Source organism: Mesoplodon bidens (genome assembly GCF_964165515.1).
Source record: "Mesoplodon bidens genome assembly, chromosome: 11".
In the NCBI taxonomy this organism is placed as follows: Eukaryota; Metazoa; Chordata; class Mammalia; order Artiodactyla; family Ziphiidae; genus Mesoplodon; species Mesoplodon bidens.
The window spans coordinates 452,952-480,489 of NC_138167.1; the positions used below are offsets into that span (position 1 = coordinate 452,952).

Here is a 27,538-nt window from a genome sequence, read left to right on the forward strand (position 1 = left end):
TAGGGTGCTCAACACAGGCTGGTATCCAGAGGGAACCAGATGCCCTTGAAGACCTTTTGATTCATGGCCTTAACCAATCCCAGCAGGGGGCACACGGGTCCCAACTGAGCTGACTTCGATTCAATGATGGTGACAATGGAACTTAGCAGAACGGGCTTCGGTAGCAAGCTGCCACAGTCATGGGGGTCTCCCAGGAGTATAGGGTCTCTGATTTGGGAAAACCAATCCCAGCAGGGGGCACACGGGTCCCAAGTGAGCTGACTTCCATTCAATGAATGGTGACAACGGAACTTAGCAGAACGGGCTTCGGTAGCAAGCTGCCACAGTCATGGGGGTCTCCCAGGAGTGTAGCGTCTCTGATTTGGGAAAACTAACCCCTGTGGTGCCTTCGTGCCAGTTCAACAGGCAGAGTCCGAGCAGAGAACCAGAAACACCAGCAGAGCCAGACCGGGACTCGCCAGGAGGGAGGAGCCGTGGCCCCCGGGTTCTGCTGGGCAGAGAAGGTAAAACTTGTTTCACTCACTCCTCCTGTGACTTCCCGGAGGGGCCCTGACATACAGGTCTTCGGGGAAAACGTGTGTTAGTTGAATTCTTGTAAGCAAAACCTTGCTGCACTCAGGGGCTCACTGTTTCTTTAAAGGAAATCTGTAGCAAAACCTCCTGTTCACCAAACACCTTTTGTGATTTGAACTCCTGGAGTCTGTATCTATTTGTTTTTAGAGTGAGGTCAAACCCTTTGTCCTCCTTTGTCAAATGAATGGTCTGGGCTGGAAAACCAGAGTCCCCATCGTCTGGCCCCCGATGGGTGCCCTGGCCTGGCCTTCTGGTCCTGGAGTTTTGCTTCTGTCCAGGACAGCTTGGGGTGGGGGGCGGTTCTGGAAGACCCAACTGACAAAATGCCGCTGGAGATGTCAATCATCCCCTTTCCCAGCAGTTTAGAAGTTGGGATCCAACCTCAGGGAAAACCATGGAACATTTAACCTTATAATCTTGAAATAATGTGAAACTTCAGAAAAGTAGCAAGAATAGTACAAAGAACTCTAAACATAAATAAATAAACCATGTTTATTAGTTTCTTGTGTTTCTTTGTACAAAATAAACAAATGCACATGTAAACTCTCTGTTTCCTCTTTCTGTGATGAAAGGCACACGTTGCCCACTGTCCTGAGCAATTGAAAACATAAATGAAAAAGGTGATAATCAGAAGATCCTAGAATAAAAGGAAGGAGAAATGACGCTGAACTCTGATGAGAAATTAGCTTTAGGCAAGAGAGAATGTGCATCCACTGAGGATTATTGTCTGAATCGAGACCATTACTCCCCTCGTGGCTGTTTTAGTTACCTAGTGCTGCATAGTATATTATCCCAAAATTTAGTGGCTTAAGAAAGCAATAAGACGTATTGTCTCACGGTTTCTGTGGGTCCGGGATTTGGGGTGGGCCCAGCTGGGCAGTTCTGTTTGCGGCAGTTCCGTCTCTCTCGTGAGTTGGAGGGGTGGGAGTGGCTGGGGGCTGGCCGGGACCTCCTTGTCTCCACACAGCCTCTCGCCTCAGCCAGGGGTCTCTGCACAGGCCCGGGTGGGCTTCCGCGCAGCATGGCGGCCGAAGGCTTCAAGAGTACGTGTTCAGGGAACAAAGCAGAAGTTCTATTGCCTTTTCTGATGTAACCTTGGAAGTCCCCTGGCATCACATCTGCCATACTCTTGGGTCATATCTCTCTAGGCTAAACCCTCCTGGTTTCAAGAGGAGGGGGAGAGACCTTGCCTTCTGATGGAAGATGGTCAAGGTCACATAATAGGAAGGACATGTAAGATGCTGTAGAAAATATCTGGAAGAGACAACCACCAAATGGTGGTTTTTCTGGTTCTACCATTTCTTCCGTATGTATGAGCTGCCATTCTGCTCTAAGAACTTTCTCCGATCGATTGGTTATCAGGTGCTGCCCAGAACTTCCTCGGGAAGACCTGCCTGTTTAATTTTTAAAGCTCACCAGAACAGGATTCTGTGACCCATCTCAGCCACCTTGTCCAGATCCCCAAATGTCCCTTTCCCCAGGTCAGGAGTTTGAAGCACTGATGTGAGCCATGCCTCTTGCAAGACTGGACTCCTTGAGGTCTGGATACTTGTAGATGCATCTATCGGCCGAAATTAAGTCAGCTTGCTAGAGTATAAATATTATTTTCACATACATAATATATGCTACTTTAAATAGCAGTCACCCTAAAATAATGTAACCTTCTTTGGTCTTTCTTCTGTGTCCCGAAGCACGTACATCAAAGGTGTGGGATCTGGGATCATGGTGGGGACAGGGAGCGACTTCAGATGGGCTTTGCCCTGAGAAACATCTGTAGCTCCCAATGCTCACCGCCGATGGTGCGGCTGGGGCACAGACGCTGGGTTCCACAGGGTCCAGGCTTTTTAGCCAATAGAGCCTCTTCCTCCTTCAGGGTGGCCAGGATCCAACCTTCCAAAGGGCCTTTCCTTGGGGACTGTCCAGAGACCATATGTTAGGAGATGAGGTCTGCCCAGTCCAGCCAGACCTCCCACGGGGAAGGGGTGGGAGGACTGGAAGTTTTAGGTTCACAGAATATCAGAGCGGGGAGGGGCCTAAAGGTCATTCTATCTACCCTCTCTGAGGGACAGAGGACGAAACTGGGGCCCAGAGAGGGTCAGTAACTCGCCCAGGTCACACAGCAGGTGATAGAAGATTCCTGAGTCTTACCTCAGTGCTCAGCCTACAATACGGGGCTGTTTTCTCTCCTGTCAGGGGCCCATCACCCTGGTGGGACCGGGTCAGTTCTCTGAGGGTGGAGTTCGCACTGCTCAACCTCTAACCCACCCACGACAGCCGCTTCACCCCTGTTCCGGCTCCATGAGGCCAGGACGCATCAGCCCTCGGGGGACAGGCTGACCCCTCCGGTGACCCCTGGCTTCCCTTGGCCTCGGCTTCCTGTGGCCCCAGAGGAACGGATTCTTGCCCAGAGCCTTTGTCCAGGGTCCTCCGCCCCCGCCGCCCCCCCGGCCCCCGGGGACCGTCGTTTGGTGGGAAGTGGCCGGAGGAAGGAGTCGGAAAGCAAAGGCGATGCTTGCGGCCCGCACCTTCGGCACCTGCGACACCTGAGGCGGCGGCACCTGCGGCGGGCGGCGCGCTGCTGACCCCTGGTGGCCTCACACGGTAGCGCAGGTGCCGCCGCTCGCTCCCGGCGCCCTTTCCGGCTCAGACCCGCAGGGGCAGGTGCGCTCGCTTTGAAAACACATCGGCCGGAATTCCACTTCCTCCTTCCCACGGTGACCAGACCTGGGGTCCGTTCCCCCGGCTCCGGCCGTCTCACTTGCACTACCTGCCTCCCCTGCTTTGCTTTTGCTCCCCATCTCCTCCGGGAGAAAGGCCCGCCCCTGCCACGGGCGTCCTGCCCTCTGGCCCCATTCAGAGCTGGTAGCGGGACGGGAGGGCAGGGCCATCGAAGTGTTTAAATTTTGTTATAGTTACATAAGAAGTTCGAATAGGTATGGAATCACATTTCAAAAATCAAAAAAACATGAAAAGGGATAGGTTGAAACATTTACACCCACCTCCACTCCCCACGCCTCTTTCCCACCCCACCTATTTTTCCCACCGTGTTTATTAGTTTCTTGTGTTTCTTTGTGCAAAATAAACAAATGCACATGTAAACTCTGTTTCCTCTTTCTGTGGTGAAAGGCACACGTTGCCCACTGTCCTGAGCTTTGCTTTTAGTTGAGGGTCTTTCCCCACCCTCTGTCTCACTGTTTCTCAGTGGGGACACACCAGAGCTTAATAAACAAGGCCCAGATAGCTGACACCTGGATTGTTTTCAAATATCTGTTATTATAAACTCTTGGGAATTCCCTGGTGGTCTGAGGGGTTAGGACTCCACGCTTCCACTGCAGGGGGCACGGCTTTGATCCCTGGTTGGGGAACTAAGATCCTGCATGCCTCATGGTGTGGCCAAAAAAAAAAACCCTAAAGCCCAAAACCAAACAAAGAAACCATACACAAAAAACCCACAAAAACTCTTGCAATGTAATCAGTACCTAATATATGCAATGAATGAATAAATGGCCAGGTGACAGAAGCCCTGAGGGCACTTTCCTGGGTTTATAGACATGCCCCTTCCTCCAAGGCACCAGCTCCAGGGAAGGCTCTAGGACGTTTGAAACAGTCATCTGTGCAGCAGGGGGAAGCAGGGTCTTGCTTTATTGGTCAAACACTCGGTCCAGGCAGATTAGAAGTAGAAATGAAAAAAGGAAAATATATGAACAACATTCTGAAGGAAAAAATAAGAAACCGGACATAATTTTCTGTAGATGAGGGACACCTGCAATTCTGTCTTCTCAGAAGGGGGTTGGAGGCCGAGGGGTCAGCGCCTCAGTCTGCGAGCTCCGGGAATGCCCCCTCTCTGACCCCCTCAGTCCTCTCTGCCCCAAACATCCTCTGATGCTGGGAGCCGTATCGGGGCCCCAGACCTCTTCCAGAAAAGCCCACACTTCAACCCCAGTAACTCACCCAAGGCCAAATGCAACAAAGCCGCCAGGAGGAGAGGTGAATGGGTCAGAGCCTGGGAGGAGTGTGGCAGGGCCGTGAGCTCTGGTTCCACGTGGATTCCTGCCCCGCAGACTGGGAGGCCCGTGGGAGGTGAGGGGTCAGATGGGGGTGCATCTGGGGAGGTCAGCACGGGAAAGAGAGAAGAGTGCTGGTCCCTGAGGTCTGAGCGCCAGCCAGAGGTCTCTGCCACCGTGTCCAGCGCTCTGACCCTCGTCCACGGCTCACAGGGCTTCTGGGCTGACGGCCTCATTTTATCACAGGAGGTGCTGGGCCCGGTGTGCTCTTAGAGCCCTTTCTGGCTCTGACAGTCAGTTCTGTGCTCTGAAGGAGGGGTTGACACTGCAGGGAGAAAACTCCGTCCATGGGGAGGCGGTAGTGCCAGTGGTAGAGGGGAAGGATGTGCCAGCCTGTGAGTGGAAACCAACCCTGAGTTCATCTTGGCAGGAAAGCCTCTGGTGAGGACCAGGGGGCAGCCGGGGCCGGAGAGGAGAGGCCGGCCAGCTCCCCCAGGAGGAGAGCAGGGATTACCGCGCACCATTTCAGCAGCACCTCTGCAGGCTCCGTCACTGCTCTTTTTTCTTTTCTTCTGTGTCTTCCAGTTTGTTTGGTGACGGAACAAGCCGTGTCCTGTAGAGCGCCCCCGTCCGGAACTGGCTGCATCCCCTCAATGCTCCTGACCGTGTCCCTCTGCCTTTCATTTCCTGTCAATCGGTGGTTGGACCTAAAGTCTTGGTGAGACGTCATTGATCCTCTCGCAGGCAGGACTAGGTCATGAGTCATAACAACGCACGCCAGCGCGCAGCAGCCAGGCTCAGGCTGTGCCCTGCGCAGGGCTGGAGACGGGGGGCAGCCCCTCCATTTGCTGCCCCCCAGCCACCTGTGGGAGGACAGTCAGACTCCCCAGGAGCCTCCTCTCCCCCCACCCCCGTTCCCGAATGCCCTCCCCTCCTTGTGAGGCCCAGGGCCGCAGCCCTGTGGTCATCTGTTCACGGAAGTCGTTCTATAGGACTTTCTTCTACGGAGGGGCCAAGGTGTCAGAAGTCACCCTTCCGCCCTCTCTGCAGTTGAGGCGGGAGGGCAGAGGCGGGGGTTGGGGCTCGGTGACACAGTGCTTTACCTCAGCAGGTTGTAAAGATTTTCTGTAAATGTTACCTGGCTGCAAATCAGGGCCACGTAATCCATCTGACACTGTCCCACCTGGTGGACCAGGGCTCCCACCCAGACCCGCTGCAGCACGAGGCCATCCAGGAACCAAACCTCGTCACCCAGGATTAACACAGCCATGTCCCCTGCCTGCCTTTCCCGAGCAGGGGGTACAGGTGGGCCTGGAAACATGGAGCAGTGCAGTGACCTTGTGCTGGTGGGAGCTGAGCTCCGAGCCCTCAGGCCCCTGTGGGCCTTTGCTGTGCCCGCTGCCACCCTGTGGTACCTCTATGTCCCCCTCCTGCCCACTTACAGAGCCCGCATTCAGGATGGGAGCGTCAGCCATTCATACCATGGAGTGAATTATCTCAACTTTCTGTGTCCCTGTTTGCCCCGTCTTAAGTCAACGTTCTATGCAAGGTGTAGAAGGTGATTCCTTGGGGGTTTGCGGGGAGGGGTCCGGGAGCTGGCCTGGGCACTGGGGACCTCCCAGCCACACTGGAGGCCACTTCTTCCACTAATCGGCAGGGCATGCGAAGGCAGTGGGAGGAGGCTGTCGGGGTTTGGGGGATAAATCATAAACGACCACCTTGCTTTCCTGCTTACATCTAACTCGGTTGGAAAACAGATGTAGGACAGTTGGAAATAAAAGGTCAGATGTATTCCTGCTGAAAGCCTGTTGGAGAGCATGGCTTATTTGGGAGACGAATGGACTTGCTGACACTCTACCCTTGACTTACACTTATCCAGCCATCCCTGGCACAGCTGAAACCCCAGCCTTTCAATACTGGACCGAACACCGGGGCCCCTGACGGGGCAGTTCCCAGAGGGAAGAGAGGCCGAGCCGCGGCCGCCCATTCTTCCTTCCAAGCTCACCCATCGGGAGAGTCCTGTGTCCTCGGCCTGGGTGGAGAGAGGCCCAAGTGCTGTGGACCGACGTTCCTCTTCAGGGAAACGCGGGGAGGGATCAGTATTCCTCCCAACAGAGGCGAACGCACTCTCCTCTTGGGACTCTCCCGCAGCACCACCCAGGGGGCCTGGGGAAGTAGCCGTGAGATAAACCCCCCTCTGTCCTGTCACTGACCATCCGCCATGCCCACCCGCCGCCCTGCTGCCCATCCTCCACTCTCCTTCAAGCCACAGCATCCCTGCCGTTCCTCTACTGGGAACCCACAAGCTCTCTGACTTGTTTCTTTTGTCTGCTTCCTCCTGGTGTGAGGCATAAAATGCCAATCCCCCCCCCATATCCTTTATTGCCTTCTTATGTGGAAAAGGAACCCCTGATTTTTAGCCAGGCATAAAGCTACATTTCCCAGCTTCTTTGCTGCTAGATGTGGCCATGTGTATGTGCTTAAGTTTTGGCCAATGAGGTATAAGCAGAATGGGTATATAAGACTTCTTGGAATTGTACCTGTAGGGAGATGGCATTCCCTTTTTTGTCTCTTCTTTCCTGATGGCTGGAATGTGAACGTGATGGCTGGATCTTGAGCAGCTATCTTGGACCATGAAGTGGAAGCTGTGCAGCGAAGATGGCAAAGGAGAAAAATAGGAGCCTGGGTGCCTAATAAGTTTGTGGAGCCACAATACCAAGCTTGTACTCTTCTCTCCCAACCTTGTTCACATGAGAGAAACAAATCTGTTTCTTATTTAAGCCACTGGTCTTTGGAGGTTTCTGTTAACGGCAGCCAAACCTAATCCTAACTAATACAAAGTATGTGCATGGGTGTGAGCAGGCTTATGCTCATGTGTGTATATGCAAACATGTAAAAGCAAGTTTATGGGGAAAGTAGCAGTGTGGATAGTCATCCACTTACCTGTTAATTTTTTTTTGGGGGGGGGTAGGAGTTTATTTATTTTTGCTGTGTTGGGTCTTCGTTTCTGTGCGAGGGCTTTCTCTAGTTGCGGCAAGCGGGGGCCACTCTTCATTGCGGTGCGCGGACCTCTCACTATCGCAGCCTCTCTTTTTGTGGAGCACAGGCTCCAGACACGCAGGCTCAGTAGTTGTGGCACACGGGCCTAGTTGCTCCGCGGCATGTGGGATCTTCCCAGACCAGGGCTCGAACCCGTGTCCCCTGCATTGGCAGGCAGATTCTCAACCACTGCGCCACCAGGGAAGCCCCCCCCGTTAATATTAATTGTACATCTGTAATGTGCCCCTCACCCTGACAGGCCTTATGAGAGAGACAAAGATGAGCAGAGAGGGACCCTGCCCCCAAGGATTTCTGTTGTTAGAGGGTGGTCCTTAACCTCTTCTTCCTTAAGGACCCGAGAGGATCTAAGGAAAGCTTGTCAATATTTGAACACACATGCACACAGAGCTTGGGTTACAGTGATCAGGTTGGAAGCTCCCAGAATGAACCTTCTGTTCTGTAGTCATTCCTGAAAAACACCAGCCCATTTCTGATCCCTGCCAGAGATGGAGCTGAGTTCACAGTCAAGGAAGATGGAAAGCAGGGCAGACCCAGACAGGGACAAACCTGACCCAAACTGAGAACCCTGGAGATGAAAGAGCAGTGATTACAATATAATTTTGATCACCAAGTTGCATAACAAATTTCCCCAAAACTTAATGACTTAAAGCAACACACATTTATTATCTCCTAGTTTCTGAGGGTTAGGACTTCAGGAGTGACATAGCTGAATAGCTCCATCTTGGGGTCGTTCATGAGGTTTTGGCCAATATGTCTGCCACGGCTGAAGGGTCTGCCTCCAAGATGGTTCTCTCACTCAACTGTGGGCAGGAGACTTTGGGTCCTCATCTGTGGGCCTCTCCAGAATTGCTAGAGTGTCTTTATGACATGGCATTTGACTTCCTTAGAATGAGTGATCCAAACAAAGGTAATGTGGAAGCCACAATATCTTTTATGACCTAGCCTTGGAAATCACATAACATCACGTCTGCCCCATTTTACTTATTCAAAGTGAGTCATTGGGCTTCCCTGGTGGCACAGTGGTTGAGAGTCTGCCTGCCGATGCAGGGGACACGGGTTCGTGCCCTGGTCCGGGAAGATCCCACATGCTGCAGAGCGGCTGGGCCCGTGAGCCATGGCCACTGAGCCTGCGTGTCCAGAGCCTGTGCTCCTCAATGGGAGAGGCCACAACAGTGAGAGGCCCACGCACCGCAAAAAACAAAAACAAAAACAAAAACAAAGTGACTCATTAAGTGCAGCCTACACTCAACGGGAGGGGAATTAGATTCCACCTCTTGAGAAAAGTATTGTCAAATAAACCGTGGACATATTTAAAAACCACTACACCAAGAAATGCTCTAATTACTGAAGTAGTTTCTAGGTAGTTTGATAGCAGGAAGAAATTGAGAACATTCTAATCCTGGAAAGCTATGTCCCCTGGCAGGGTTTATGTGTTGGGCTATTGTAGGTTTGAGTAATGTGAGTCAGTCTTCCAGATCCTGCTCAACTGTGGGTAAGCTGACATTATTAAGATCTTGGTATGATTTCAATCTTCTGAAATTTGTTAAGATTTGTTTTATGGCCTAACATATGATCTATCCTGGAGAATGTTCCATTTGCACATGAGAAGAATGTGTATTCTGCTTCTGTTGTATGGAATGTTCTACAAATATCAGACCATCTGGTCTAACGTGTCACTTAACTCCAATGTTTCCTTACTGATTTTCTGTCTTGGTAGGCTATCAACTGATGTAACAGGGGTATTCAAGTCCCTTTCTATAATTGTATTGATCTCTATTTCTTAACAAATATCTTTTGTAACAAGTATTAACAAATTTAACAAGACTGAAATCATATCAAGCATATTTTATGACCACAATGGTATGAAACTAGAAATCAATTACATGAAGAAAACTGGGAAATTCACAAATATGTGGAGAATAAAAAACATGTTACTGAATAACCAATGGGTTATTAATTAACCCATTAATATTAAAAGAAAAAATTTAAAATGCCTGGAGACAAATGAAAATACAACATACCAAAACTTATAGGATGCAGCAAAAGCAGTTCTAAGAGGGAAGTTCGTAGCAATAAATGTCTAGCTCAAAAAACAAGAAAAATTTCAAATAAACAACCAAACTTTATACCTCAAGGAACTAGAAAAAGAAGAACAAAGACCAAAGTTAGCGGAAGGAAGGATATAACAAAGGTCAGAGCAGAAATAAATGAAATAGAGACTAAACAGACAATTGAAAATATCAATAAAACCAAAAGCTGATTCTTTGAAAAGATAAACGGAACTGACAAACCTTTAGCTAGACTCATCAAGGAAAAAAAGAGAGAGGACTCAAATAAATGTCAGAAATGAAAGAGGAGATGTTGCAACGGATACTACACAAATGCAAAGGATTATAACAGACTACTATGAACAGTTATATGCCATGAAATTGGGCAACCTAGAAGAAATGGATAAATTCCTTGAAACATACAACCTTTAAAGGCTGAATCATGACAAAATAGAAAATATGAACAGACTGATAACTAGTAAGGAGACTGAATGAGTAATAAAAAGAAAAAAACCCTTCCAACAGGGACTTCCCTGGTGGCCCAGTGGTTAAGACTCCATGTTTCCATTGCAGGGGGCACAGGTTCAATTCCTGGTCAGGGAACTAAGATCCCACATGCCACATGATGTGGCCAAAACAAACAAACAAACCCTCCAACAAACAAAAGTCCAGGACCAGATGGTGAATTCTACCAAATATTCAAATAATTAAAACCAATCCTTCTCAAACTTCCAAAAAAATAGAAGAGAAGGGAACACTTCCAAACTCATTTTTCAAGACCAGCATTAGCCTGCTACCCAAACCAGACATGGACACCACAAGAAAAGAAAATTACAGGCCAATATCCCTAAAGAATGTAGAGGCAAAAATACTCAACAACAACATATTAGCAAACCAAATTCAACAGTACATTAAAAGGATCATACACCATGATCAAGTGGGATTTATTCCAGGGATGCAAGGACAGCTTGTCATCCACAAATCAATCAATGTGATACACCACATTAACAAAATGAAGAATAAAAATCATATGGTCATCTGAATAGATGCAGAAAAAGCTTTTGAAAAAATTCAACATTCATTTATGATAAAAACTCTCAACAAAGTGGGCATAATAAAGACCATATATGACAAACCTACAGCTAACATCATACTCAATGGTAAAAAGCTGAAAGCATCTCCTACAAGATCAGGAACAAGACAAGGATGCCCACCCTTGTCACTTTTATTCAACATAGTATTGGAGGTCCTTGTCAGAGCAATCAGACAATAAAAAGAAATAAAAGGCATTCAAATCAGAAAGGAAGAAGTAAAAGTTTCATTATCTGTAGATGACATGATACTATACACAGAACTCTAAAGACTTCACACACACACACACACACGCATACACACACACAGAAACCCTGTTAGAACTACTAAATTAATTCAGTAAAGTTGCAAGATACAAAATCAATATATAGAAATCTATTGCATTTCTATATACTAATAACAGAATATCAGAAAGAGAAATTAAGAAAACAATCCCATTTACCACTGCATCCAAAGGAATAAAATAGGGACTTCCCTTTTGGTGCAGTGGTTAAGAATCCTCCTGCCAATGCAGGGGACACGGGTTCGAGCCCTGGTCCGGAAAGATCCCACATGACTCAGAGCAACTAAGCCCGTGCATCACAGCTACTGAGCCTGTGCACCACAACTACTGAAGTCTGTGTGCCCTAGAGCCCACACACTGCAACTACTGAAGCCTGTGCACTCTAGGGCCCACGTGCCACAAGCACTGAGCGTGCATGCTGCAACTACTGAAGCCTGCGCGCCTAGAGCCTGTGCTCTGCAACAAGAGAAGCCACTGCAATGAGAAGCCCGCGCACTGCAACGAAGAGTAGCCCTCGCTCACTGCAGCTAGAGAAAGCCCACACAGAGCAACAAAGACCCAACGCAGCCAAAAATAAATAAAAAAAATTTAAAAAAGAATAAAATACCTAGGAATAAATTATACCAAGGAAGTGAAAAACCTGTACACTAAAAAACTATAAGACATTGATAAAAGAAATTGAATACATAAATAAATGGAAAGATATTCCATTCTCATGGATTGGAAGAATTAATATTGTTAAAATGTCCATACTACCTAAAGCAATCTACAGGGGCTTCCCTGGTGGCACAGTGGTTAAGAATCTGCCTGCCAATGTATGGGGCACGGGTTTGAGCCCTGGTCCGGGAAGATCCCACATGCTGTGGATCAACTAAGCCCATGCGCCACAGCTACTGAGCCTGTGCTCTAGAGCCCATGAGCCACAACTACTGAGCCCACGTGCTGCAACTACTGAAGCTCATGCGCCTAAAGCCTGTGCTCCACAACAAGAGAAGCCACTGCAATGAGAAGCCCGTGCACTGCAATGAAGAGTAACCCCCACTCGCCGCAACTAAGGAAAGCCCATGCGCAGCAACGAAGACCCAATGCAACCAAAAATAAATTAATTAATTTAAAAAATAATAAAGCAATCTACAGATTCAATGCAATCCTTATCAAAATTTCAATAGCATTTTTCACAGAAATAGAACAAAGGATCCTAAAATTTGTATGGAAACTGAAAAGACCCGGAGAAGCCAAAGCAACCTTGAGAAAGAAAAACAAGCTGGAAGCATCATGCTCCCTGATTTCAAAATGTATTACAGAGCTGTAGTAATCAAAACAGTATAGTATTGATATAAAAACACATAGATAAATGAAACAGAATAGACACCCCAGAAATAAACTCACATATATATGGTCATTTTATTTTTGACAAAGGATCAAAGAACATACAATCGGGAAAGGACAAGGTCTTCAATAAACGGTGTTGGGAAAATTGGACAGTCACATGCAAGAGATGGAAACTGGACTACAGTCTTACACCATACACAAAAATTAACTCAACGTAAAGACGTGAATGTAAGACTTGAAACCATAAAACTAGAAAACATAGGCCGTAATGTCCTTGACATAGGTCTTGGTGATGATTTTTTTGAATCGATACCAAAAGCAAAGGCAACAAAAGCAAAAACAGGGCTTCCCTGGTGGCGCAGCGGTTGAGAGTCCGCCTGCCGATGCAGGGGACACAGGTTCGTGCCCCGGTCCAGGAGGATCCCACATGCCGTGGAGTGACTGGGCCCGTGAGCCATGGCCGCTGAGCCTGCGCGTCCGGAGTCTGTGCTCCGCAACGGGGAGAGGCCACAACAGTGAGAGGCCCGCGTACTGCAAAAAAAAAAAAAAAAAAAAAAAAAAGCGAAAACAAACAAGTGGGACTACATCAAACCAAAAAGCTTCTGCACAGCAAAGGAAACCATTAACAAAGTGAGAAGGCAACCTATGGAATGGGAGAAGATATCTGTAATTCATATGCCTTATAAGGGGCTAGTATCCAAAATATATAAAGAAGTCATTCAACTCAATAGCAAAAAAGCAAACAATCCAGTTTAAAAATGGGCAGGAGATCTGAACAGACATTTTTCCAAAGAAGATGCACAGATGGCCAAACACAAATGAAAAAATGCTCAACATCAGTAATTATCAGGGAAATGCACATCTAAACCACGAGATAACACCTCACCCCTGTTATAATGGCCGTTATGAAAGACAAGAAGTGACAAGAGGTAACAAGTGTTGTGAGGATGTGGAGAAAAGGGAACCTTCATGCACTGTTGGTGGGGATGTAAACTGGTGCAGCCACTGTGGAAACAAGTATGGCCGTTCCTCAAAAAATTAAAAATAGAACTACCACATGATTCAGCAATTCTACTTTTGGGTATTTACCCAAAGAAAACGAAAACACTAACTGGAAAAGATATATGCACCTCTATGTTCACTGCTGCATTATTCACAATAGCCAAGATATGGAAGCCACCTAAGTGCCCCTCAGTGGTTGAATGGACAAAGAAGATGTGATATATATACATAAAATATATAATATATAGTATTCAGTCACAAGATAATATAAAAATTATAATTTTAAAACTATAAAATATTTTATATCATTATAAATATATTATATATATAAAAAACAATATTATTCAGCCACAAAAAGAAGGAAATGCTGCCCTTTGCCGCAATGAGGATGGACCTTGAGCGTATTACACTTAGAGAAATAAGCCAGAGAAAAACAAATACTGTATAATTTCGCTTGCATTTGGAATCTAAGAAACAAACTAGCCAAGCTCATAGATACAGAGAACAAAATTGGTGGTTGCCAGAGGTGGGGGGTGAGGTTGGCGAAGTGTGTGAAGGGGTCACGAAGTACAAACTGGGCTTCCCTGGTGGCGCAGTGGTTGAGAATCCACCTGCCAATGCAGGGGACACGGGTTCGATCCCTGGTCCAGGAAGATCCCACATGCCACGGAGCAATTAAGCCCGTGCGCCCTGAGCCTGCGCTCTAGAGCCCGTAGGCCACAACTACTGAGCCTGCGTGCCGCAACTACTGAAGCCCATGTGCCTAGAGCCCGTGCTCCGCACCAAGAGAAGCCACGGCAATGAGAAGCCCGCGCACCGCAACGAAGAGTAGCCCCCGCTCACAGCAACTATAGAAAGCCCACGTGCAGCAACGAAGAACCAATGCAGCCAAAAAAAAAAAGTACAAACTTTCAGTTATCGGGTAAAACTCAAGAGACGGAGGCAGAACTACAGCTCCCGAGACGCCCCACGCCCCGCCCCGCCCCAGACACGGAGGCGGGACTACAGCTCCCGAGGTGCCCCGGGCGCCACCGGTCGCTGATTGGCTGAGCGGCCGTCAGGCGTGCGCGGTGCGCGCAAGAGGCGGCCCATGGCTGCCCTCGGCGAGGCGGCGGCGCGGTGGGCACCCGGACTGTGGCGGCGGGCGGCGTGCGCGGCCGCGGGGTTCGGGGGCCGCCGTTTCGCGAGCGGCTCGCAGGTGAGGGCGGAGGGTGCGGGGCGGCGGCGGGAGGCCGTGCGGCCTCGCGGGCCGGGCTCGGAGCAAGGTGTCCGGCCTCCGGACGTCACTCCCCCCGGCTCTGCCCGCGTGTGGTGACGTCACGTCCCCTGGGGCCCCGCCGCGCTGGTCCCTGGCTCCCCGGGGCTCCGTCCACAGAGCCCAGGGGCGAGGCGTGACCCCGTCGCTCGCGGGGGTGACCGGGGGGCGGGTACGCGGGCCCCCGTGACTCGCCCGCCGGGATGTGATCCAGGAGGACTCTGCGGCCCCCGCCCCGCGGGTCCTGACTTTTTGGACTTTCCCGGTGGAGAGAGTAGGAGGAGGGAAGAAAGGATGCGGCACCAGCTAAGGGATCAGTCCTGCCCCGGCCGCTTACTGCCTGTTTGACTTAAGGCAAATTGCCGCTGCCCCTCGGTGTCCGCGGGGGACCTCTAAACCCGCGGGTGCTCGAGTCCCACAGCCGACCCTGCATCCGCGGACCCGGCATCCGCGGACCCGGCACCCGCGGATCCACCAACCCCCATGGTGTGTGAGGTTTGTGATCAGCAGTTGGGTGAATCCACATGTGAGGAACCCGGGGTTACCGAGGGCCGACTGTATCTTCATTGAAAAATATCCGCCTGTGAGTGGATCGGCACAGTTTAAACCTGTGTTGTTCTAGGGTCAACAGTACTTAGCTTTCTAAGCCTGTCTTTCCCCGTGTGTGTACCAGGGATAGTCCTTACCTTGCAGTGTTTTTGCTAGAGGGTACCTGGGGTACTTTGTGTGATGTAGGTGCAGTACTTTGCACAATCACCGCATGTAGTAAATTCTCACAAACTTGGAGCTGGTTGGAGTGGACAGTGTCCTGGAAGGTAATTGTGATGCTGTTGTTGGAAGCACACCAGCCAGTTCCAGATAAGAAGCAAAAACACAAAGGAACACCTTAGTGGTCCCTTCATTTAAAACTAATCTTAAGACCGCACTTCTTTTTTTTAACTTTTTAATTTTTTTTTTTTTTTGGCCATGCCATGCGTCTTGTGGGATCTTAGTTCCCCAATCAGTGATTGAACCCAGGCCCTCGGCAGTGAAAGCACGGAGTTCTAATTCACTGGACCACCAGGGAATTCCTAAGACTGCACTTTTTAAAATTCATGTATAGTTGATTTACAGTGTTGTGTTAGTTTCAGGTATACAGCACAGTGATCCAGTTATACATATATATTCTTTTTCAGATTCTTTTCCATTATAGGTTATTACAAGACATTGAGTGTAGTTCCCTGTGCTAAACAGTAGGCCTTTTTTGTTTATTTTATGTTTAGTAAAAAAAACACATTTTATCACTGCCACAAATAAGAACTTTAATTAGAAGATCTGGCGTAATACCCAGGACTAGTTAAAAAAAACATGAAGTGAGAAAGAAGAAAAATCAAAATACAGATACAGAAGAGAATGAAAAGAAAAAAAAAGAATGAAAAAAAATCTAACCCTATGTCCTTTTCTCGAGGTGCCTTCACTCAAAAAAAAATTTAATAGATGTTATTCTTTTAGAGCAGTTTTAGGTTTTCAGGAAAGCTCAGCAGAAAGTGTAGAGAAGCCCCACATACTACCCCTCCCCCTGTTTCCCCTCTTGCTGACATCTCACAGGAATGTGGCATGTTTGTTAACAATTACTGGGGGCCTTTCATTTCTAGGTGGCTGGGTGCCTGGTTCTCTGTGTGCACTCACCTGAGGGGTTGGGGGTCGTGGTTACAGACTGCACAGAACAGATGAGGGAGCGTCGGGATATTGCGTCGGGGATATTGCTAAATTGTCCCGAGACTTTCTTGTTCTAAGTAGCAGGGTCTGTAGGTTCTTCTGTCTAAGAGAGCAAATCTTGTGACTATTTAGGATATGGCCACTAAGACCAGTAAAACTGTATGGTTAACTTTGGCAGACATCAGCACAAACAAGCTGTTTTATTTTTTTAACTATGTAATTGTCAAAAATCTAAGAACAATATTATGAACTCTAAAACCCATCTTCCAGATTCAGCAGTTGTTAACATTTTGCTGCACTTGCTTTGCTTATCTCCCCCCCACACTTTTTTTTTTTTGTGGCTCTAAGATTTTCAGACAAATCCCTGATTTCTTGTCGCTTGGACCCTAAATTCTTCTGTGTGTACCTTTAGGAAAATAAGGGTATTTTGAACATAAGCATAATGTGTGTGCGATGAAAGTGGCTTGACTTAGCTGGCGCCAACAAAAGGAAAATGACAGACAGGTTAGGTTGGATTTTTCTGACAGCTGAAAAACATCTTGTATGTTAACAGTTCATAAAATAAGAAATGGGATGAATTTTTAAAAAGGAGAGCGTTCAACTTTGTAAATCCAAGAAATGCAGATTGAGAGGAGATAATCACTTTTTTAAACTTTGAAATTAATAAGATGTTTGATACTTAAATTCTTTGATACTGTGAAAATCATCCTTGGCAAGGGTACCAGGGTCCATGTGAGTTGATACTGTTTTGGAAAACAACTTGTCAGTAGGTGTTATGTCATTGTAATGTTTGCACGTTTTTGGCTTATTACTCTTGCTTTTAAGAATCTAGCTTAAAAGGGCTTCCCTGGTGGTGCAGTGGTTAAGAATCCACCTGCCAGTGCAGGGGACACGGGTTCGAGCCCTGGTCCTAGAAGGTCCCACATGCCGCGGAGCAGCTAAGCCCGTGCACCACAACTACTGAGCCTGCGCTCTAGAGCCCACGAGCCACAGCTACTGAGCCCACGTGCCTAGAGCCCGTGCTCTGCAACAAGAGAAGCCACTGCAATGAGAAGTCTGCGCACCACAACGAAGAGTAGCCCCCGCTCGCCGCAACTAGAGAAAGCCCGCGCGCAGCAACAAAGACGCAATGCAGCCAAAAATAAATAAATTAAAAAGAATCTAGCTTAAGGAAAAGTCCATAATATGGAAAAATCAGTAAGCATGAAGAGTTCCTTACAGCATAATTTGTAGTAGCAGAAATGTGGAAAAACCTAAATGTCTGAAATAGGGGAAACCTATTGTTAGTGGAGTATTAACTCAGGATATTATGTAGCCAGAAACGTGTAGTCGGTAGGTCTGTGTGTATTGATATGGAAAGATAACCAAGGGATACCAACGAGAAAAAGGAAGACGGAAAAGAAAGCACAGCATAGTACCACTTGTGTGTTAGCTAAAAGGTAAGAAAGTAGAACCATCCATGAAAAGTTTCTGGAAAATACACAAGAGGGGATGGTACTGGGTGGAGGTGGAAGCAAGAAACTTAAAAATTCTTTTTCTGTATCATCTGTAGCAACTGAGTGTTTTTTTTAAAAACTCTGTGTGTGTTGTTACGATAAAACAAAATTCTAAAAGATGGTTATGAAGGCTGTTGTAACAGATAAAAATGCTTCACGTCAAGCAAAAAAAAAAACAAGATGCAAAATTGTACATATAAGGTGCAGTCATGGCCGTGTGACAAACGTAAGAATAGAGAAAGGACATGAAATACTGATCGGTTGTTTTAAAGTGCTGGGTTTGTTTCTGAATTTCTCTATTTTCCAATTAAAAAAATTCCTTTATATTAATTATGCAAAAATAACTTTAACAAAATAGTTATATGCTTAAAAATACCTGAAAAGGCTTAATTCTTTGTTGCAGATGGATTTGTCCTATCGGCAGCCCCAAGTCCTCGCCTTGCGTTCGAGGCCCGGGCCGGCCCGAGGGTGGGGATGAGGCTCCCCCGTCCCCTCTGCCTCGACTCAGGGGCCGTTCTCGTCTCCCCTCCGTGCAGAGCCCTCCTACCTTCGGCTTCCTGTTGGACATCGATGGGGTGCTGGTTCGGGGCCACCAGGTCATCCCCGCGGCGAGGGAGGCCTTCCGCAGGCTCGTGGACCCCCAGGGGCAGCTGCGGGTGCCCGTGGTCTTTGTCACGAACGCGGGGAACATCTTACAGTGCAGCAAAGCCCAGGAGCTGTCAGCCCTGCTGGGCTTCCAGGTAAGGAGCGGCCGGAGACAGGAGGCTGAGGACCTGGTTCCCGTGGAGCCCCCTCTCCAGCCCTGTGTCCCCTGCCCTGTGGGGGGACAATATGGATGAGCCCAGTACACATCTTCCTGCTGGAAAAATAACTTGAAGTTCAAGGCCAAACTCAGAGGGTAGAGCCTCATCAGCAGGGTCATTTTTTATGAAAATGTACGTGTTGAGCACAGAAATCCCACCTGTGGACTTGGCCGTTTCCTCTTTCCTCCTGGCCTCAGGCTCATGTGTTTCTAAAGCTCCGTGCACCAGGTGGGACTCTGAAGTGACAACCCCCGTTTCCCATGAGTAAGATGACACAGCTCAAGGAGCTCTGTCCCTCGTCACCCGCCTGCGTCACCCACCTGCGGCTCCCACCGTCCCCGCATTGACACCTTCTTTGTTGGCAGTGGATTTCGTTCTTGGAAGGAGTCCTTTGGAACCGAGAGAGTAAATCCCATGCTGATCAGCTGGGAGACACTGCCTGGGGAGGAGACCGGTTCCTACCCTGGTGTCCGGACAGTGGGGTTGCCGTTAGCATAAATGCTGAAAAGCCAGGTCTTTACGTAGAACTGAAAATAGTCAAAGGTGGAGGCGGGTCTGAGCTCATGCACGAACCCTGTGGTTCCCAAGTCAGGCTGAGAAATCGGGGTGTTGGGAGCTGGGCCGGTGGGGCCCACGGTGGCCACATCTCCTGCGGGCTCTGGTGTCTGGGTCCCCTCACACCTGTCGGGGCAGCTCTGGAAGGGTTGGGCCCCCTTTCTGGGCAGGTTTCTCCTTCCTGGGCCAGGGAGCCAGCTCCCTGCTGCCGCCCTCACCTGCCCTCACCTGCGTGTCCTCTGCTCTGTATCTCTCGGCTGCCCTGCAGGTGGAGCCCGACCAGGTGATACTGTCCCACAGCCCCATGAAGCTCTTCTCACAGCATCACGACAAGCGGATGCTGGTGTCTGGGCAGGGGCCCCTGGTGGAAAATGCCCGAGCGTATCCTTTTGCTGCTTCCTGCTCTGCTGTCCTTGCCCTGCTGAAAGGACCGGGGTCAGGAGCTCTGGGCGCCCGTGGGAGGCAGGGAGGGAGGGCACCTCCCAGGGTGGCCAGCCCTGGCGCCCGGGGGTTCCCGAAAGCCAGCCCACCGCCTCGGGGCCTGCTGGGCAGCTCACAGAGCAGATTCCTGCCCGTTCCCTGCAGAGTCTGACCCACTGGGTCTGAGAACCCAGGCGGTTCTGTGGTTCGGTTTGGGACCCACGGCTCCCTGAGCACGTCTACAGGGAGCTCAGCCCCGGCGTGTGCTCAGTGAGGACGTGTCCCTGCTCTGAAGCAGCTCGTTCTCTGCTGCTTCCGCAAACCCAAGAGAGCTGAGCACCGCCTGGGCGTGGCCGCGCGCTCGGGGGCCGGAGCAGCACACGCTGGTGCTTCATCAGGGCTCCTGCTCGAGGTGGCGGAGTGACACACCAGGAACGGTGCAGGAGCGGTTAAGACGGCATGTGGCCAGAGGATGGGAAGAGCAGAATGGGTCCGAGTGTCACAGATGCTGGGGGGGAACCACCCTGGAGCGGGGGTCACCTGTGGCTTCATAGGGGCTGGCTGTGCCACAGGAGGGGACGTAGCTGGGGAGCCTGCCGAGAGGAGGCTGGGAGGATGCCCGGAGCAGGAGGCCGGGATGGGGTCGGGTGGGGAAGGGGGCCAGGAAGGACAGCGCTGGGCTCAGGAACCTCAGACGTGGACGCTGAGGAGTATGGGTCTGTGCGGGTTTTATTGCTGATGGAAGCATCATTCTGGGGAGATGTGTTTTGAGGTGATCTGAACCTGCGTCCAGTTAAGACTGCCAGTGGGGACTGAGGACAGGAACACGGCGGCAGGTGTTGGAGGGTAAGGCTGCAGCGGGCGTGCTCCCTGCGGCCTCCCTTCTGGCTGAATCCGGTCCATCGTCCAGATTTAGCTCCGGTCTGGCTTCTCCAGACTCTGCTCAGCTTCCTCCCCGCCGAGGAGTCTCCTCTGAACTGTCCTCAGAGCCCTGGTTCTCGTGGCCCTGGGCCAGCGTGAGCTCAAGGACGGGGCTTCCTGTGTGCCTTTGCGCGGGCGGTGCCCAGAGTAGGCCAGGCCCCCGGGTGTCCCCACCGCCTGCGCCCACGCCTGCCTGCAGCGCTCCTGGTCGGCGCTGGCCTCACGGGGCTCTGTCTGGGGTCGGGGCGGGTGGGGTTGATGTGGGCTGCGGTGGGCCCCTCACTTTAAAGGCGTCTCCCCGGCACTGGGCAGCTTTGCTTCCTGACCTCCTTCCAGATTGGGCTTCAAGCACGTGGTCACAGTGGACGAGCTGCGGGCGGCCTTCCCTGTGCTGGACATGGTGGATCTGCAGCGGCGGCCCAAGACCACGGTAATGGGACACGCTCGGGCCTCCCCGCTGACCCTGCAGCCCTTGCCTCTCCGAGCTGCTGGGGAGGGCACGTCTGGCCGAGGCCTTTGTTCCCGGACACAGGTTGTCGGGGGTGGTGAGCAGGGCTGTCCCCTCTCTTTCCAGAGCCCTCGTGTCCCCCCCAGGTGGTAGTTTTGTGATTTACCAGCTTTCCTAGAGTCGCTTGGAGAACCGCTAGTGTTAAGTTAATCGCTGCTCTGCTGTCCTGGAGCTCCTTACAGAGGGCTGGCCTGGTGGCAAGTGGCTTCCTGGGAAAGCGGCTTCCTGGGAAAGCGCTGGCGGCTCTGAGCGTCTGCTCGGGTTCCTTGGGGTTTGGCTCATATTTGAAGCTTATCTTTTCCGACCAGCGGTCACGGGGCCTCTCGTTGACCCTCTAGGGTGACCGCCCGTCTCCTGATGCCCCTTTGCCCTCTCCTTCCCTGCGGGAACTCTCTATCACAGAGTGTCTGTCGCTGCCTGTTCCGTGCATGTCAAAGTTTGATGAACTGCAGTTATAAACAGGCCTGCTTTTGTTTGTCTGTGTAGCTCTAGTCCCCCCCCGAGCTTTCCGAGGGCTCCCCAACCTTTGAGCTGCGCACGTTATGTGCAGAACCAGGTGCCAGAGTTGGCATGGCTCTCAGAGCAGTGCAGAGACAGCCCCGCCCCCTGCCCAGGGACGCGGCTCGCCCCAGGTCTCAGCTGGTTACTGGCAGAGCTGAGGGCAGGGGAGCTGTTCCTGGAAGGACTGGGCCCCCAGGCGGTGGTCCAGTGATGGCCCTGCCTCCGGAGTGACGTCAGGCTCCCGTCCCTTCCTGGGCTCACCTCGTCCTCTGCCACCTGATTCCAGACTCTCATCTCCTGTCCTTGCTGGAGGAGGACAGCTGAGCAGCCATCCCCTCCCTGTCTGACCTACACGCTTGATGCCCGCCGGCCTGGGGTGTGGCCGGCCTGAGCGCGCTCTCCTGTCCCCTTGGACCTCTGCCCTCGGTCCTGTCCGTTTCTCCTCGGCCTGGGCTAGACCGAAGGGTCTTCCGTCGAAGGGTCTTCCGTCTGTCAGACACGTGTCTCTCCTCCCACCCCTTGGAAATCAGACACGTGTCTCTCCTCCCACCCCTTGGAAACCGTGCGTGGAAGGTGACCGTGGCATTGACGGGCTTGTTCTTTGTCTTTCGCAGCCCCTCCCAAGGAACGACTTCCCTGCGATTGAAGGTAATGAGGTCCCTGCGCGATGTGGGCGGGCTCTCCCTGCAGGCCCTGCAGCCTGGCGGTGTGGCTGGGACGTTGGGCGCTGGGTCTCCTGGGCTCTGGTCTCGGATCTGCCAGTCACTACCTCTGAGACGTTAGCTGCTCATCTTTCCTTCCCCGTGTCACTTGCCCTATTGTTCCAGAAAAATCATAAGTGTAGAAAATCTAAGTGTGGAAAGGTACCTAAGGTGACCTGGTCCAGTGTTTCTCAGCCCTGTTAAACCCAGCTCTCCCGGGGTAACAAAAATATTGTAATGTCCCCTTTACTGCCCTAAGTGAATTCTTTCCTATACACAAATATTAAAAATTAATTAATTCATGGTAAAGCCCTAATCGTAATAGGGAGAAATAAAAGGAGACGTTTTTTAGTAAGGTCATCTGCATTTCAACGTGTAGTAATTATCCAAGAAGGCATAATTAGGTAGTGAAATGATTATGCCAAAAGTAGAATCCCTGTGAACGGTACAGCTACAAACGCAGTGTGTTTACAGGTGTGTTTCATTGGTGACTCAGAAATTAGGAGCAGTGTTGCAGCTGGTGATGTGGTTTTCCAAAATGGGGAGTAACTCTTGGTAAAGTTTTGAAAAAACAAAGTACGTCTTCTCTTGACTAACATGATAGTTGCAGTTTTGGAAAAATCAGTGTTTATGAAAAGTCTACCAAAAAATACTTCGTGTGGAATGGAATTAGGGTTTAGGCTCAGTTAATTATAAGCAAGTTGTTCTCCTGTGTGAGTGTCAGCTATTAATAGACGTGGGGAAGGTTTTGACTCTGCAGAACTGTCCTGAGCCTCTTGCATCCCAGTCTTCTCCTGGGCCTCCCCAGGAGTGTCAGTCCTTGCGACAGCTGAAACATGTCCCGGGGGTGGCCTGCACACTGGGGCCACGGTCTGGCCCAGCTCCCCGGTCTCGCAGCTGGCCTTGGCGAGGCATGTGCAGTATGGCTTCCGTGCTCCGTCAGGCCTCATTGTATCCTCCTCCCAGCGTGGGTGTTGTCCTTGTGTAGCTCAGGAAGCTTAGACACGGTGAGAACTGGCCCACAGTCCCAGAGGGACGTGGACAGCGTCAGGCCTGTGACCCCGTCTCCCCGCCATGTGGCCAAGTGACCCCTGGGGCTTGGGGGACATGGCTGGGCGGGTGGGGTGCCGGGCAGGGCGTCGGTCAGCAGGGGCTGCTGCTTCTCTGCTTCTAACCCTCAGGACATCCCGGTGGAGCCCCTCCTGGGCTCGGCTTCGTCCACCTCCTGGGACCCACGCCCTCAGCAGGGCTGTGCACCCCCAGCCTCCCGAGTCCCTTCCACGCCCGGCACCCCGGCTCACCCCACCCCCACTCTGCAGGGGTGCTCCTCCTTGGGGAGCCCGTGCGCTGGGAGACGAGCCTGCAGCTGATCATGGACATCCTCCTCAGCGATGGGAACCCCGGCACCGGTCTGGCGACGGCCCCCTATCCCCACCTCCCTGTCCTGGCCAGCAACACGGACCTCCTCTGGATGGCTGAAGCCAAGATGCCCAGGTGAGGACTCGGGGTCCCTGCCTTGGCCCTGGGGGCCACCTCCAGCTGCCTCCTGGGCAGTCCTGCTGACGGCGCCTCGAGCCGCCCCAGTGCTCTGGGCTCAGACCCCTCCTCTAGGCCCTGGAGTTGCCATGGTAACCTGGCCTCTGGGAGCGGTCTCCAGGGTCACTTCACACACTGATTGATAAACGAAAACTACCACTTACTGAGCACGGAAGGTGGATCGAGATGGTCTTTAACCCCCGGCCCCGACAGAGTCTCACAGGACGTGCTTTTTCTGGCTAGTGGAACCCAAGTGATGCTCAGTTCCTGTTACCCAGCTGCTCTTCCCTCACTGCCTTCACCCTGTGGCGCTGGCTCCTTCACTTCTTTGTTTCCTTCTGCCCATAAGACGTTGGGGAGGGGAGAGTAGGAGTGATTCCGAGGCCCCTGGACCAGTCACTTCCTCAGAGGCCCTCAGGCTCCAGGCAGGGCCCCACCCCGTCCGCCCCGGCACTGAGCACAGCACAGGCTGCCGTTTTGCTGGCCCTCAGGTTGCCCTCCTGGAAGGGTGGCTGCTGGTGCTGTTTGGCTGCTCTTGTCTGCGAGGCCAAAGTCTGGAGTTTCGCCCCCTGCCCTGCGTCCCAGTGAGCTGTGTGGTGGATCCGTCACTGAGGGCCTGAGGGCCCAACACGGAGCCCAAGGAGATGGGATCACCGTGTTCTCTCTCAGGTGCATTTCTGCAGCTCGAGGTCAGGTATTTTTTCTGGAACATTCTTCCTAGAGTTCGGGTTTGCTGACACTAGGTGAAGGGGGTTGGTTATGTAGGCTGTGGACTGAATGGCAGGAGGCAAATTACTATTTATAAAGCAGATTTGAGATCACTTTTTCATTCAATAATTTCAAAATTGAAAGTAGAATTCAGTATATAAATTAAGTGACACTGAAATGTAACTTCAAGATACTGAACAGTATCCGATAGGATTTGATTTAGCAGCAAGGGATGAAAACCCAAAAGAAAAGAATCTTAAACGAGATGGAAGTTTGTTATTGTGAAAAAGTCCCCCCATCAGGGACACAGGCACCTTAGCCCTTTCCTATGTAATCCAAAAGGGCTGCCTGATCTCCAGCCATCATGTCAGCATTCCAGTCAGCAGGAGGGAGTATGGGGAGGGTAGAGAAGAGGACCCCCTCCCCAGTTTCCAGGCTGCTTTCTAGGAGGTTAGTCCGGCACCTGTGATTTCATTGGCTCTTAGGCTGTAGCATAGTCACTGGCCATACACTTAGCTGCAGTGGGGGCAGACGGGTGCTTTCTGACACACGGTGGCAGTGCGCTCAGTGAAATTGGCACCGAGGAGTGAGGTGGGATGCCAGCCAGTATTCTGCCCAAGTCCAAGGCAGAATTGAAGCTGGGTCTCTGGTTCCAGCTCCACACCTTGGGCAGTTTACTCCATCTCTGGGCCTCAGTTTTCTCACCTGTGCAATGAGGAGAATGAACGCCATCTCATCGGGCTTTTCTAAGGGTTGAACGTGATGTGCCATCTCCAGCGCTGGGACAGCGCTCAACAGACATTGTCAGATAGTCGCAGGCCATCAAGGCACATCCTATGTGTGACGGCCTCTCACCAGAAGTGATTCACTTTGCCCTGTCACCGTGCTCTGTGCCACCACGAGAGGGTGTCACACAGGGCATGTCTGAGCCTTGCGGCCCGGGGAGGGGACCGAGCGCGGCTTTTCCTCTGGCAGGTTCGGCCACGGCACCTTCCTGTTGTGCCTGGAGGCCGTTTACCGGAAGGTGACAGGCAGAGAGCTGTGCTACGCGGGCCTGATGGGCAAACCCAGCCTCCTGACGTACCAGTACGCGGAGGGCCTGCTTGCCAGGCAGGCGGCGCGGCGGGGCTGGGCGGCCCCGATCCGGAGCCTCTACGCGGTGGGGTGAGCCCCGCCCCCTCCTCCGCCCTCTGCGACGCGCCCCCCTCCCCCAGTGGTCACCCCTGGCCCCCGTGTCCCCACCCTTCCATCCTCGAGACGTGCCCCCCTCCCAGTGGTCACCTGTGGGCCCCTGTGTCCCCGCCCCTCCATCCCCGAGACGCAACCCCTCCCGCAGTGGTCACCTGCGGGCCACCTCCCTCCCCACCCCCCACCCCACCCCCCACCCCCGCCGTCCCCGCACCTCCACCAGCGCAATGAACTGTGCCTTCTCTCCCCAGTGACAACCCCATGTCCGACATCTATGGGGCCAACCTGTTCCACCAGCACCTGCAGACGAGGCGGGAGGGGGCGGCCCGGAGCTGCGCCGCCATCCTGGTGTGCACCGGCGTGTACAGCCCCCGGGCCCCCGGCCCCGCTGCTCCCGCCCCCGGTGGCGAGGGGCCTCCGTTCCACGGGCACCGGGACCTTGGCTTCAGCCCGGGGCTCCTGCAGGCGGCCCACGTGGTGAGCGACGTGCTCGAGGCCGTGCAGCTGGTCCTCGGCAAGGAGGGCTGGGCTCTGTAGCAGGGAGGGAGGTGGGCCTGCTGGCCGCCCCCTGCGCCCCGCCTCCCCGCCAGCGCGGTGACACTCTGGCTCCTCCTGGGCGGGGCCACACGATTGTTCCCAGGGTAGCATTTGGGTAGCAGCCTCAGATTTTTCTAGGCTGGTTCCTGTCTGCCTGTGCTGGCAGCCTGACCCCAGGCTCATCCTCACTCTGGGGGTCTTCTGCAGAAGAGGAGGCGGTGCCCGCCTCTGCCCGCTGCCAGCACGGGCTGTAACTCACTCTCAGACACTACTTTTTATGGTAGTTTAGCTTATTGCCCAGAGACTTTGGACTTATTTTTTTAAGTTAAAATAATTGTAATAAATATTCATTTTGCTGTCTCTTGTGAAGCTCTGTCTGGAATGTACTAAAAAGTCCTGTGGGGGAAGACTTGTGGGCCGGCGGGGTGGGTGACCTTGAGGCCCAGGCGCTGGTGGCATTTCAGTCCCGTGAGCGCTGACCCCAGCGCACCGCAGTCTGGGCCGCGAGCCCCGAGGCCTGCCGTCGACTTAGCCACTTCCCTGACGTGGAAAGAAAGAGGAGCTTTTCCTCTGGTGACTCTGAACCCGCATGTCTCGTACTCCTCCCTGTCGCGGTGGCCCAGTGAGACCCGTTGGCGCGGCCCCCGTCTAACCCCAGCAGCACCGGCCGGCTGCTCCCTCCCCTCTCCAAACCCTTGTCCCTGGGCAGCACCTGGGCTCCAGGGAGAGGCGAGCTGTGCCCTGCCCTTGAGCACCAGGGCTGGGCCAGCCCACCTGCGCCCCCAGCGCCCCCAGACAGCAGCAGCTCCTCCCTGCGTGCAGCCCGGCCTCACCTGCAGAACACCCGGGCCAGGGCCCCTCCAGCCCCCGACGCCCCCAGCAGCCTCCCCACTGGTCTACCCCAGAGGCCCAGTCAGATGGGAGGTCTGGTCTCTCAGAGGCTCAGGCCCCCTGTGACTTCTCACCACAGCACGGGTGCCCCCCTTCCATGCCGTTCCACCACGTTCCCCTCCACGTCTCGTGGGTCCCCCACGTGCCCTCCTGCCTCGGGGCCTCTCGCACTCGCGGTTCCCCTCCTTCCGACATCCGCGAAGCTCTGTCCCTTTTTAAGGATGGGGGGATTGTCCCCTCGGAGAGACGCCCTCAACTTCCTATAAAAAGCAGCACTCTGGGACTTGCTGGCGGTCTAGCAGTTACGGCTCCGCACTTCCGCTTCAGGAGGCACGGGTTCCATCCCTGGTTGGGGAACTAAGATCCCACGTGCTGTGCGGTGCAGCACAAAACAAAAAACAAAAAGAGACAAAAACAAACAGCGCT

The 27,538-nt window shown here is 52.1% G+C and overlaps 1 protein-coding gene across 3 annotated transcripts; it reads left to right on the forward strand.

Moving 5' to 3' along the window:
• Nucleotides 1-14,475: 14,475 nt before the first annotated feature.
• Nucleotides 14,476-26,581, forward strand: HDHD5 (haloacid dehalogenase like hydrolase domain containing 5). Of its 3 annotated transcripts, none has more exons than XM_081248973.1 (8): nt 14,476-14,592; nt 18,380-18,583; nt 19,470-19,582; nt 20,879-20,972; nt 22,166-22,199; nt 23,572-23,746; nt 25,472-25,660; nt 25,936-26,581. In XM_081248973.1, exons 1-8 carry the CDS (start codon nt 14,485-14,487, stop codon nt 26,219-26,221), a joined length of 1,203 nt encoding a protein of 400 aa, XP_081105099.1. In that variant the 5' UTR covers nt 14,476-14,484; the 3' UTR covers nt 26,222-26,581. The 3 variants fall into 3 exon arrangements, with proteins under 3 accessions (XP_081105099.1, XP_081105100.1, XP_081105101.1); XM_081248974.1 differs by lacking the exon at nt 14,476-14,592 and adding an exon at nt 14,726-15,144; XM_081248975.1 differs by lacking the exon at nt 14,476-14,592 and adding an exon at nt 14,726-15,135.
• The last annotated feature ends 957 nt before the right edge of the window (nt 26,582-27,538 follow it).

Bases quoted from the DNA above. Each gene is read 5' to 3' on its own strand.
- HDHD5 (XM_081248973.1), top strand. From the start codon at position 14,485: ATGGCTGCCCTCGGCGAGGCGGCGGCGCGGTGGGCACCCGGACTGTGG. The intron at 18,584-19,469 runs GTAAGGAGCGGC...GCTGCCCTGCAG, and splicing joins CAGCCCTGCTGGGCTTCCAG to GTGGAGCCCGACCAGGTGAT. The intron at 25,661-25,935 runs GTGAGCCCCGCC...TTCTCTCCCCAG, and splicing joins CGGAGCCTCTACGCGGTGGG to TGACAACCCCATGTCCGACA.